Source organism: Oncorhynchus gorbuscha, linkage group LG05 (genome assembly GCF_021184085.1).
Source record: "Oncorhynchus gorbuscha isolate QuinsamMale2020 ecotype Even-year linkage group LG05, OgorEven_v1.0, whole genome shotgun sequence".
Taxonomy (NCBI): Eukaryota; Metazoa; Chordata; class Actinopteri; order Salmoniformes; family Salmonidae; genus Oncorhynchus; species Oncorhynchus gorbuscha.
Genome location: NC_060177.1, coordinates 54,071,426 through 54,084,398, shown reverse-complemented (window position 1 = coordinate 54,084,398; position 12,973 = coordinate 54,071,426). Strand labels below are relative to the sequence as shown.

The window sequence follows — 12,973 nt, the reverse complement described above, 5'->3', positions numbered from 1 at the left end:
ACTCAGTGGCCGTAGCTTGCTATATAAAGCAGGCAGACAGGCATTGATGCATTCAGTTACTGTTTGAATGAACGTTAGAATGGGCAAAACGAGTGACCTAAGCGATTGTCTATGCCAGGCACGCCGGTTCTAGGTATTACCGGGAATGGTGCAAGAAACAAAAAACATCCAGTCAGGGGCAGGCCTGTGGGCAAAAACAGCTCGTTGATGAGAGGTCGAAGGAGAATGGCAGGAATCGTGCAAGCTAACAGGCGGGCCACAAACGGGTAAATAACAGCGCAGTACAACAGTGGTGTGCAGAATGGTATCTCGGAACGCACAAGTCGTCGATCCATGTCATGGATGGGCTATTGCAGCCACACCGGGTTCCACTCCTATCAGCTCAAAACAAGAAGTAGCGGCTCCAGTGAGCACACAATCACCGGACAATTGAGGAGTGGAAGAACATCACATGAGTCCATGGATCCATTCTTCCTGGTGTACCACCAATCTGCAGCAACTGCGTAATGCTATCGCGTTAGCATGGACCAACATCCATGTGTAACGTTTCCAACTTGTAGAAACCGTGCCCTTACAAATTCAGGCTGTTTAGGAGGCAAAGGGGGGTCCGACCCAGTACTAGATGGGTGTACCTAATAAACTGGCTGATGAGTGTATATCACTAGCCCTATACCTACTCTACTCTAAAGGTAATATATTTCTACACCTACTCTACAGCTATAAAAGATAACTAAACTCTGGAAAAACTGTTTCACAGTTTTGGAGATTGAACATGTTAATTTGTTGTGGTGCTGTGGCTTGCGAATTGGCATTTTCTCTATTTGGTGCCATACAACCTGAAATTAAAATTGATTGTTGGGAGGTTTGTACATTTAGATTTACTACACAACCTGCCTACAAATTTGAAGATGCATTTTTTTTTGTTTTTGTGAAACTAACAAGAAATAAGAACAGAACTTGAGTGTGCATAACTATTCACCCCCCCCTCCCCAAAGTCAATACTTTGTAGAGCCACCTTTTGCAGCAATTACAGCTGCAAGTCTCTTGGGGTATGTCTCTATAAGCTTGGCACATCTAGCCACTGGGATTTTTGACAATTCTTCAAGGCAAAACTGCTCCATCAAGTTGGATGGGTTCCGCTGCTGTGCAGCAATATTTAAGTCATACCACACATTCTCAATTGTATTGAGGTCTGGGTTTTGACTAGGCCATTCCAAGACATTTAAATGTGTCCCCTTAAACCACTCAAGTGTTGTTTTAGCAGTATGCTTAGGGTCATTGCCCTGCTGGAAGGTGAACCTCAATCCCAGTCTCAAATCTCTGGAAGACTGAAACAGGTTTCCCTTAATGTCCCTGTATTTAGCGCCATCCATTAATCCTTCAATTCTGACCAGTTTCCCAGTCCCTGCCAATGGAAAACGCTGTTCTCGGGGTAATGAGTGTTCTCGGGGTGATGCGAGGTGTTGGATTTGCACCAGACATAGCGTTTTCCTTGATGGCCAAAAAGCTAGATTTTCTTCCATATGTTTGGGGAGTCTCCCACATGCCTTTTGGCAAACACCAAACATGTTTGCTTATTTTTTCTTTAAGCAATGGCTTTTTTCTGGCCACTCTTCCGTAAAGCCCCGCTCTGTGGAGCGTACAGCTTAAAGTGGTCCTATGGACAGATACTCCAATGGGATGTAAAAAGTTTCTGATATTTTTTTATAACCCAACCCTGATCTGTACTTCTCCACAACTTTGTCCCTGACCTGTTTGGAGAGCTCCTTGGTCTTCATGGTGCCGCTTGCTTGGTGGTGCCTCTTGCTTAGTGGTGTTGCAGACTCTGGGGCTTTTCAGAACAGGTGTGTACAGTCGTGGCCAAAAGATTAGAGAATTCCCACAAAGTTTGCTGCTTCATTGCGTTTAGATATGTTTGTCAGATGTTACTTTTTGGTATACTGAAGTATAATTACAAGCATTTCATAAGTGTTAAAGGCTTTTATTGACAATTACACGAAGTTGATGCCAAAAGTCAATATTTGCAGTATTTGCAGTGTTGACCCTTCTTTTTCAAGACCTCTGAAATCCTCCCTGGCATGCTGTCAATTAACTTATGGGCCACATCCTGACTGATGGCAGCCCATGCTTGCATAATCAATGCTTGGAGTTTGTCAGAATTTGTGGATTTTTGTTTGTCCACCTGCCTCTTGAGGATTGACCTCAAGTTCTCAATGGGATTAAGGTCTGAGGAGTTTCCTGGCCATGGACCCAAAATATTGATGTTTTGTTCCCCGAGCCACTTAGTTATCACTTTTGCCTTATGTCAAGGTGCTCCATCATGCTGTAAAATTGTTTGTCACCAAACCGTTCCTGGGTGGTTGGGAGAAGTTGCTCTCGGAGGATGTGTTGGCACCATTTCTTATTCATGGCTGTGTTCTTAGGCAAAATTGTGAGTGAGCCCACTCCCTTGGCTGAGAAGCAACCCCACACATGAATGGTCTCAGGATGCTTTACTGTTGGCATGACACAGGACTGATGGTAGTGCTCACCTTGTCTTCTCCGGACAAGCTTTTTTCTGGATGCCTCAAACAATCGGAAAGGAGATTCATCAGAGAAAATGACTTTACCCCAGTCCTCAGCAGTCCAATCCCTGTACCTTTTGCAAAATATCAGTCTGTCCCAGATGTTTTTCCTGGAGAGAAGTGGCTTCTTTGCTGCCCTTCTTGACACCAGGCCATCCTCCAGAAGTCTTTGCCTTACTGTGTGTGCAGATGCACTCACACCTGCCTGCTTCCATTCCTGAGAATGCTCTGTACTGGTGGTGCCCCGATCCCGCTGCTGAATCAACTTTAGGAGACGGTCCTGGCGCTTGCTGGACTTTCTTGGGCGCTCTGAAGCCTTCACAACAATTGAACCGCTCTCCTTGAAGTTCTTGATGATCCGATAAATGGTTGATTTTGGTGCAATCTTACTGGCAGCAATATCCTTGCCTTTTTGTGCAAAGCAATGATGACGGCACATGTTTCCTTGCTGGTAACCATGGTTGACAGAGGAAGAACAATGATTCCAAGCACCACCCTCCTTTTGAAGCTTCTGGTCTGTTATTCAAACTAAATCAGCATGACAGAGTGATCTCCAGCCTTGTCCTTATCAATACTCACACCTGTGTTAAAGAGAGATCCACTGACATCATATCAGCTGGTCCGTTTGTGGCAGAGCTGAAATGCAGTAGAAATGTTTTTTTGGGGGATTCAGTTAATTTGCATGGCAAAGAGGGACTTTGCAATTCATCTGATCACTCTTCATAACATTCTGGAGTATATGCAAATTGCCATCATACAAACTGAGACAGCAGACTGTGAAAATTAATATTTGTGTCATTCTCAACTTTTGGCCACGTCTGTCTGTCTGTCTGTCTGTCTGTCTGTCTGTCTGTCTGTCTGTCTGTCTGTCTGTCTGTCTGTCTGTCTGTCTGTCTGTCTGTCTGTCTGTCTGTCTGTCTGTCTGTCTGTCTGTCTTGAGATCATGTGACACTTAGATTGCACACAGGTGGACTTTATTTAACTAATTATGTGACTTCTGAAGGTAATTGGTTGCACCAGATCTTATTTAGGGGCTTCATTGCAAAAGGGGTGAATACATATGCACACACCACTTTTCAGTTATTTTTTTCATTTCACTTCACCAATTTGGACTATTTTCTGTATGTCCATTACATGAAATCCAAATAAAAATCCATTTAAATTACAGGTTGTAATGCAAAAAATAGGAAAAACCGCCACGGGGGTGAATACTTTTGCAAGGCACTGTACTACTCTACTAGCCCAACGGAGGTCCACTGTTGTGTAAAGCCTCCTTATTAGCTGTGTTCCTGCCCAGATGCACCTTCAGAAGCTGGAGGCGCTGCGGACCCCTCAGATCTACATGCGCCAAGACATCCTGTGTGAGACTCTTGGTGGTAATAGCTGCCCCCTCCTCACCATCACCGCCATGCCAGAGTCCACCAGTAACGACCAGATCTGCCAGTTCAGTGAGTACTGACTGACTACTGTGGTGGGGAATGACTTAAATATATCACTGTCTCTCTGTCACATTACTGTCTCATCCTTCTTTTGGGGGTGTTGCTTAGTGTATTTTTACGTGATTTGTGTGTGTCCAGGGAACCGTCCTCTGGTGTTCCTGTCATCGCGAGTGCACCCAGGGGAGACCAACGCCAGCTGGGTGATGAAGGGCACTCTGGAGTTCCTGATGGGTAGCAGCCCCCTGGCACACAGTCTCAGGGAGGCCTACATCTTCAAGATAGTCCCCATGCTCAACCCTGACGGAGTGGTCAACGGCAAGTAAGTGTACACACATACAGACACACACACACACAACTAGAATGTGCGTATGCACGTGTGCACATACTTGGCATGGACACACACAACCTGAATACTACAGTGCCTTCAGAAAGTATTCACACCTGTTGACCTTTTCCACGTTTTGTTGTTACAAAGTGGAGTTATAATTGATTGAATTGTAATTTTTGGTCAACGATCTACACAAAATAATCTTATGTCAAACTGGAAGAAAAAAATTGAATATTTGTGAGAGAAAAAAAAGAAGAAAAATAGAAAACTAATTTATCTTCATTAGCTAAGTATTCAACCCCTTGAGACATTTTAGAATCACCTTTGGCAGAGATTACATCTGTGAGTCTTTCTGGGTAAGTCTCTATGAGCTCTCCAAATCTGGATTGTGCATCATTTGCCCATTATTATTTTCTAATTTCTTCACGCTCTGTTAAATTGGTTGTTGACCTCAGGATCTCGTCATGGTATCTCTAGTTAACCATTTTCAGGTCTTGCCATAGATTTTCAAGCCGATTTAAGTCAAAACTGTAACTCGGCCACTCAGGAACATTCACTGTCTTCTTGGTAAGCAACTCCAGTTTAGATTTGGCCTTGTGTTTTAGGTTATGACTCCTGCTGAAGGTGAATTCAGTTTTCTCCTATCACAGTCATTAAACTCTGTTACTGTCTTTAGTCACCATTGGCCTCGTGGTAAAATCCCTGAGCGGTCTCCTTCCTCTCCAGTATCTGAGTTAGGAAGGATGCCTGTATCTTTGTAGTGACAGGGTGCATTGATACACCATCCAAAGTGTAATAAGTAACTTCACCATGCTCAAAGGGATATTCAATGTAATCTTTTTGTTTTTTGTTCTTATTTACCAATAGATGCATTTCTTTGTGAGGTATTGGAAAACCTCCCTGGTCTGTTGTGGTTGAATCTGTGTTTGAAATTCACTGCTCGACCGAGGGACCTTACAGATAATTGTATGGGTGGAGTACAGAGATGAGGTAGTCACTAAAAATGTATATTTAACACTATTATTGCACACAGCATGAGTCCATGCAACTTATTATGTGACTTGCACATGTTCTACTCCCAAACTTATTTAGGCTTGCCATAACAAAGCGGTTGAATACTTTAAAAATGTCAACTTTTCATTTGTAATTAACATTGACATTATAGGGGATTGTGTGTAGGCCAGTGAGTCAAAGTCAAAGGGTGTGAATACTTTCTGAAGGCAGTGTGTATAACAACAACTCTGTTTCTCCCTCCAGTCATCGCTGCTCTCTGAGTGGGGAGGATCTGAACCGACAGTGGCAGAGCCCCAGCCCTGAGCTGCATCCTACCATTTACCACACCAAGAGTCTGCTGCAGTACCTCGCCGCCATCCAGAGGGCGCCACTGGTGAGCCCAACCACGCTTGCGTACCGTAACCGCCATATGCGTGCCGTAGCCCACGATACCCTTACAGCCGCTGGTCGCACGTGGCTAACTCGGTCATAACCTTAACCTTGTCACTTTCCCTAACGGTCGTGGCGGTAGAGCCAGACTGACGAAGTTCGACTGTCTTCATAAATTCAGTCGTCCACTTCACTGTTGGTGACTTGAGTCCTCTCCCTCCCTCCCTCTGGTGTGTAGGTGTTCTGTGACTACCACGGTCACTCCCGGAAGAAGAACGTATTCATGTACGGTTGTAGTTTGAAGGAGACCGTATGGCAGACCAACATCAGCGCCACATCCTGTGAGCTACACGAGGACCTTGGCTACAGGGTGAGAGACACACATACAGTACACATACAGTACACATACAGTACACATACAGTACACTCACGCATATACTGAACAAAAATGTAAACGCAACTGATTTTACAGAGTTACAAGTTCATGTAAGGAAATCAGTCAATTGAAATAACTTCACTAGGCCCTAATCTATGGATTTCACCTGACTGGAAATACAGATGTGTTGGTCACAGATACCTTCAAATGAAAAGGTAGGGGCGTGGATCAGAAAACCAGCCAGTATCTTGTGTGACCACCATTTCCATTATCTGCTGTGCATTATCATGCTGAAACATGAGGCGGGTGATGGCGTTGGATGAATGGCACGACAATGGACTTCAGGATCTCGTCATGGTATCTCTGTGCATTCAAATTGCCATCGATAAAATGCAATTGTGTTCACTGTCTGTAGCTTAAGCCTGCCCATACCATGGTCACACCGCCATCATGGGGCTCTCTGTTCACAACGTGGATATCAGCAAACTGCTCGCCCACACAACGCCGTACATGTGGTCTACTGTCGTGAGGACAGTTGGACGTACTGCCAATTCTCTAAAACGACGTTGGAGGGGGCTTATGGTCGAGAAATTAACATGACATTTTCTGTAAACACCTCTGGTGGACATTCCTGCGGTCAACATGCCAATTGTACGTTTCCTCAAAATTTGAGACATGGTATTGTGGTGTGTGACAAAACTGCACATTTTAGAGTGGCCCTTTATTATCCCCAGCACAAGGTGCACCTATGTAATGACCATGCTGTTTAATCTCTTTCAGATAATCTCTTATCCACCCATAGCAAAATCCTCTCTCCGACACAAACGAGCCCTCACGGGCTGTTGTCTATAGGTGTTGCACTCCAACTCTTCTCCGCTTCTCCCTCCCTCAGACTCTGCCTAAGATCCTGTCCCAGACGGCGCCGGCCTTCAGCATGGCCAGCTGCAGCTTTGTGGTGGAGCGCTCCAAGGAGGCCACGGCCCGTGTGGTGGTGTGGAGGGAGATCGGAGTTCAGCGGAGCTACACCATGGAGAGCACACTCTGTGGCTGTGACCAGGGCAAATACAAGGTGGGGGTGTATCCCAGCAATGACAAATGCAAGGAGGGTGTGTGTGTGTGTGCTAGAGAGTGTGTGTGTGTGGAGTGTGTTTGTGTCGATACAGCCTGGTGTGTGTGTGTGTGTGTGTGGACCAACAACCAGCAGGGGGAGCCATAGTCCTGTAAATCATACTGTTAGTGACTCAAAGCTGTTAGTGTGAGTGTGTGTGCGCACTCCATGGTGACTGAGTTAATGTTCGGTCTATGAGTGTCCAGTGAGTGCAGAAACCTCTGTCAGCTCCTCTCCCCCTCTCAGCACTGGGGTTGCCAATGTCAACATCTGCAGAGCCCAGGAGCAGGCTAGGGTTGCCTGTTTTGCATGGTCCCTCTCCTTCCATCCCTGCTGACTAAGTTATGCATGTGGAGGGGGAAAGTGTTTGGACAGATGTTCAGGAATCGTATTTAGTTGAGGTTCTATTTCCCATGGTCCCGCCAAGCCAGTGTCCTCTTTTTAGTTCTGCTCCGAGTCTTAACACACTGCAACAGAATCCTGTTTCTGCTACAGACGTTTTACTGGAAGCCCGCTGTAGACTTGAGAGCCTGCCCGTGGGACAGAAGTGTGTGTGTGATCATAATTAGGTCGGTGCTTATAGTTGGCCTGTTTCACACATGCACAGGTCTGTATCATAAGCATGTGTAAATTGGGAATGTGTTTTTTGCATCTCCCAACTCTCCCGGAGAGTGGCGTCATGGCTAGGGTCAGCCATTATCAACGGTGACCTTGAATCAATTAGGGTTAAGTGCCTTTGCTCAAGGGCACATTGACCGATTTTTCACCTTCTCGCTTTAACCACTAGGCTACCTGCTGTGTGTGTTTGTGCGTGTGTAGTGTTAATTATGTGTGCTTGTGTACACGCATGGGTGTATATACAATGTGTTTGCACAGTAAGTGTTAATAATGTGTGTGTCCAGGGGCTCCAGATAGGCACCAGGGAGCTGGAGGAGATGGGAGCCCAGTTCTGTGTGGCTCTGCTCAGGCTGAAGAGACTGACCTCGCCCCTGGAGCTGCGGAACCACGCCCACCTTCTGGAGGTGGAGAGTGACCTGATCGAGACACGTTGCAAAGTCTCCAGGTCAGACACATGCACACACCAAGGTTATTATAGTAAACAGGAACTGACATTGGAAATCTATACTGAAACCATTATCTTTGAATGCAAAACAAACTAATATCAAATAAAACTCATCATAAATTACATTTGAGTTTTTTTCTACTTGGGGTAAAAATCGAATGGGGTTTTCGATCTTCTGAATCTGGTGGGTAAATGCTTCCCGTAGATGCCGATGTTTCAAATAGGCTTAGCTTGTGCGTCACTATTAATAGTTATCACTAGCTAACAGGGGATGAAATCCGAGGGCGAGCTTGGGGCGTGACTGGGCCAAGCTAGAGCAGCTTGTGAAGTTGCTGGAGCCATTCGCAATCCACACCGATCATCTTCAAACTGACAGCCAGTCGCTGTCTGATGTGGTGCTCTGCCTTCTCAACCTTGAGGCACACTTGCAGTCAACTAGTTTTGCAAAACAGTTGGGACAGGTCCTCCTGAAGTCACTGTGTGAGCGCTTCGCATGCACACTGAATCCTCTGGCAGCCAACTTCCATCCAACCCCTGCAGCAGCTTGCCTGATGGACCCAAGTCTCTGGCACTTTGCCAACAGAAATGGAGCCACTGATGAGGGAAGCAGTCTTCTGTACTTTAGCAAAAATGGACAGTACAGCCGTGGAGCAGCGCAGACCCCCGAACGATGCCAGCACGTTGAATCCAGCAAGCATCTCGTCCACAGTTCTTCAGAAATATAGGTTCCTCGCAGTGAAGATGTTTACAGAATCACCTCTCCAGTTCTGCCAGGCAGCGATGGCTGTTTATCCAAAGCTGTGCCCTGTGGGCACTGGGTCTGTTTTCTGCCCCTACATCCCAAGTGTTAGACGAGAGAATATTCAGTGTGTCATCAGGCTTGAGAAACCGAACGACAACCTCCTTGAAGATGAACCACAAATGATTGATCGGTTTGAACAGAAACACACACACGCTGGCTGGCTGTGAACTGATAGATTTGCTTATGCTTCTTGCTGTCGTTGCAGTTATTTTTTAAAAATATATATTTATTTATTTATTTATTTTTACTCCAAAAACAAACTTATACGAACAACAACTTACAGAAACACTCAAACAATGACTACATTTCATCTGCCCTGACCCTTGTGGTCACACCAGCTGTTTTTTATTTACCCCATTTTCTTGCACCAGTCTAGGCGCTTATCCTTGAAGTTATATTAAGATAGATGCATAATTGAAACCTAACCAAACCTACGTCCAGGCCATGGAGTTGTATGGAGTCCTCTAGTGGCCAAAAGCCTTTGTTAGCATGTGCACCACCATTGAGGACTTTCGACATTTTGACTTAGTCAACTGGGAGGGACTTTCAACTTCATTGGCTGATCCCTCCCAATGACCCGGTTGGCATGGCCTGATGGCCCGGTTGGAGTCGTGACAGCCAAGTCATCAGGAAGGATAAACCAATGATTTGTACTCATGAAGACGAAAATGTACTCTTTCAAGATGGAGATGGCCTCAATGGCGCTGCCCATGCTCTCGCAGACGCCATCATGATACAGAGATGTTATGTCTACCCAAGTCTATGGTCCTGGCCTTATGCATTACTGCCCCCCAGTGGCAAGGAGTGACGTCCCCCAAAAAACAAACTATGCATACAACACACAAATGTCTTCTAGCCTCCCACGCATAGGCTACATTTATCCCTAACTCTAAAACTGAAACTAAATAATATAAAAATGAAATTGAAGTATTTATCAAACTGAAACTAAATTTAAAAAAATAGTAAATCAAGCCTAAAAATGAACTGAAACTAAACTGAATTTCAAATAAATCGAACAACTAATAGAAATAAAAAATAGTATTAAATCACACACACACACACTCTCATACTCTCCAACCTTCTAACCATACATGATCCACTAGTTGAATTGCCAGTTGCAGTGTGGCCAGCACTCAGGACAGTAGTGTAGCTGCATTGTTCGTTATCATCATCTTTAGCATCCTCATGGCCTGTCAATGTGGCTCCTTCGAACAAATCTCTTCTCCTCGTGTCTTGATTTTTATCCATGTATAATTGATGTATTTATTTATTGAAACCCATCAAGCAGCCAGGTTAGAGACCTCGGGGCTTGGCTATAGGATCATAACAGTTTTTATGCTTTTTATCATTTAATATTTAATCATCAGACCCATGATATCATAATAATAAGAAGATTGGAATTGTATGTGTGTGTGTGCGCGCGCGCGCACATACACATGCTGCGTGTGTCTGTGGCCTTTGTGTGCTGTGTATGGGGCTAGTCCAGAGTGAGTGAGTGGCCCTTGCAATATTTCTCTAATGGACTGTAATGGCTCAAGCTCTCTCACTCTGGGATCTTAACACTCCTCTCTAGACAGCACTCTGTCCATCCAGCCCATTACACAATTACACCCCGTCACACCCTCCTCCTAATCCACTTTACCTCTCTCTGGGGCGGGGTGGGAGGGAGCAGGGGTCAATATCTGAACCCCCTCATCCACTGTCTCCATGGGATCCTCTTTCAAAGCCCTCACACCATTAAAAAACATTAAAAACCACTAAAACCACTAAACCTCAGACGTTTAACCATTAAACCACTAAACTGACGCATAAAAAGAGAAAACGATTAGTGTTTTAATGGGATTTTTTTTGTTGGGTTAGTATACTTTTTATTGCCTGTCACTAGTTTTATCTTTATGAAATCATTTATATTTCATTTCTGTCCAGACCCAGGTTCAAATCTATTTTTTTTGTTCCTTTCAAGTACTTAGATTTTTTTTTAAATTGAGCCTGCCTAGAATAATGGACTGACTGTTTGTGTTGTTGTCCAGCAGCAGCCCGAGTACGTACGTGCTGGAGGACGAAGAGCACTCCTTCATGGAGGAGGTGGACTACAGCGCAGAGAGTGGCGATGAACCCGACAACGACCCCGACGCCGCAGACCCCCACGATAACCGCCTCTCCGACTCCGAGTCCAACAACCACAGAGACTCACTCACCTAGCTCAAACTCCCTGACCACTACTTAACCACTCTTCACCCTGTCCCTTTTGTGACCCTAGCTCGAGGAATTTCTCCTGACCATGTTGTGACCTACCTACAAAAAACTCAGGGCTAGGAGCCAAAGTTTTTTTTCTCCCCCCGGTCAGGACAAGTGTTCAGGAAAAACTCCTGTCTCTACAGTATAGTCCAAGCCACAAACTCTTGTTGCCTCCTAGATGAAACAGACCTTATTTTCCTTCCCCTCCTACCCCCGCCTCCCAGATATCCCCCATTTTGCTCTGACCTCACCCCCCCCTGGCCTTGGTGCATTATGGATATCACATCCATACTTATCTGCCTTGCATATCTCAAACAGATATAGATAGAATGGTCAGAAGTGTTGTATAACGAATAGACACATTAGACAAATAACACACGTTAACACAATGGTTTTGGTGCCATGTCCCCATTTGTCATGAAAACGACACAGGTGTTACACACAGAGAATCTATAGATCTCTATTTACATAATGTGTGTCTATATGTAATTATATCGTTACACACAAGTTGAAACGGAATGTACACCTTGGTCGTATTTACATAAAGAGTGCAGTATTACACAATGACCAACTAGTAACAGTAACGCACAATTAGCATAACCAGGAAGTTAGCAAGCCAAGTAGAACCATTTGCACATGTAGCAAATCAACATACATACGCATGAACCCCGAGGTACAGGAGAGAACAAGCCTCACCTAAAAGGTCAGAAGCTCAGCCCAAAGCTGAAGCCGATGTTGTGGATCTATTTTGCGGTACTGAGAAGTACATGTATTTCTCCAGTCTGTCTGTAAGCTTAGTTGGTTTGCCTGTACACTGAAACGGTACTCCATTTTTAGAAAGGTTGTTGCTTTTTGAGAGTAACATAAGATATTTGTTTTAGTGTTGTTTTTTTCTCTCTCCTAGATGTAGGTATTACATTTCGGTTGCGTATTGTACAGTCAGCGCATGGCTATTTAATGTTATTTTTGTCATTTATTTTGTTATTTTATTTGTAAGATGTGGCCCCCGTATGTATATGAGGAAGTATGTGTGTGTATGCGTTTTTGCTAGATGGAAATGCTAGTCTACCATAGTGCAGCCAAACGCTCAAGGTGTTTGTGGGAGTATAAAAAAAGCAACCTGTGAGAAACCTTTTAATTGGATTGTAAACAAACATAAGTTGAAGCTTGCTATGAAATCATGGGAAATAAACGTGAATGTCAAAATGTCTGTGGATCATTTGGCTGTGTATTATTATTCGTTTAGTCAATCTCAGTTTTTCGGTGGTCTGGGGATATTGTTTTGAAGGATGTGTGTGGTGTATGTGTTTTTGAATTTGTCGTGTTTTTAGGTGTTTGTTTACTCTGAGTGCAAGTGATGTGTGTTTCCTCCACTAATGCCCCTCTGACTATACAGTGCATTCAGAAAGTATTCAGACTCTTTCACTTGTTCCACATTTTATGTTACAGGCTTATTCTAAAATGGATTCAATTGTTCCCCCCCCCCCCTCAATCTACACACAATACATTTACATTACATTTAAGTCATTTAGCAGACGCTCTTATCCAGAGTGACTTACAAATTGGTGCATTCACCTTATGACACAATACCCCATAATGATGAAGCAAAAACAGGTTTTTAGACATTTTTGCAAATGTATTAAAAATAAAGAACTGAAATAACATTTACATC

At 44.3% G+C, this 12,973-nt stretch overlaps 1 protein-coding gene across 4 annotated transcripts in view; it reads left to right on the top strand.

The window, feature by feature from the left end:
• Window positions 1–12,511, top strand: part of LOC124036059 (cytosolic carboxypeptidase 1-like) — a 42,122-nt gene extending 29,611 nt beyond the window's left edge. For 3 of the 4 annotated variants that reach the window (XM_046350177.1, XM_046350179.1, XM_046350175.1), the window contains exons 20-26: window positions 3,862–4,012; window positions 4,142–4,322; window positions 5,589–5,718; window positions 5,953–6,084; window positions 6,983–7,159; window positions 8,101–8,261; window positions 11,094–12,511. In XM_046350177.1, coding sequence (XP_046206133.1) covers window positions 3,862–4,012; window positions 4,142–4,322; window positions 5,589–5,718; window positions 5,953–6,084; window positions 6,983–7,159; window positions 8,101–8,261; window positions 11,094–11,265 — 1,104 coding nt within the window. In that variant the 3' untranslated portion in view covers window positions 11,266–12,511. The remainder of the gene's footprint in view (window positions 1–3,861; window positions 4,013–4,141; window positions 4,323–5,588; window positions 5,719–5,952; window positions 6,085–6,982; window positions 7,160–8,100; window positions 8,262–11,093) is intronic. The other variant, XM_046350178.1, reaches the window with a different exon arrangement.
• The last annotated feature ends 462 nt before the right edge of the window (window positions 12,512–12,973 follow it).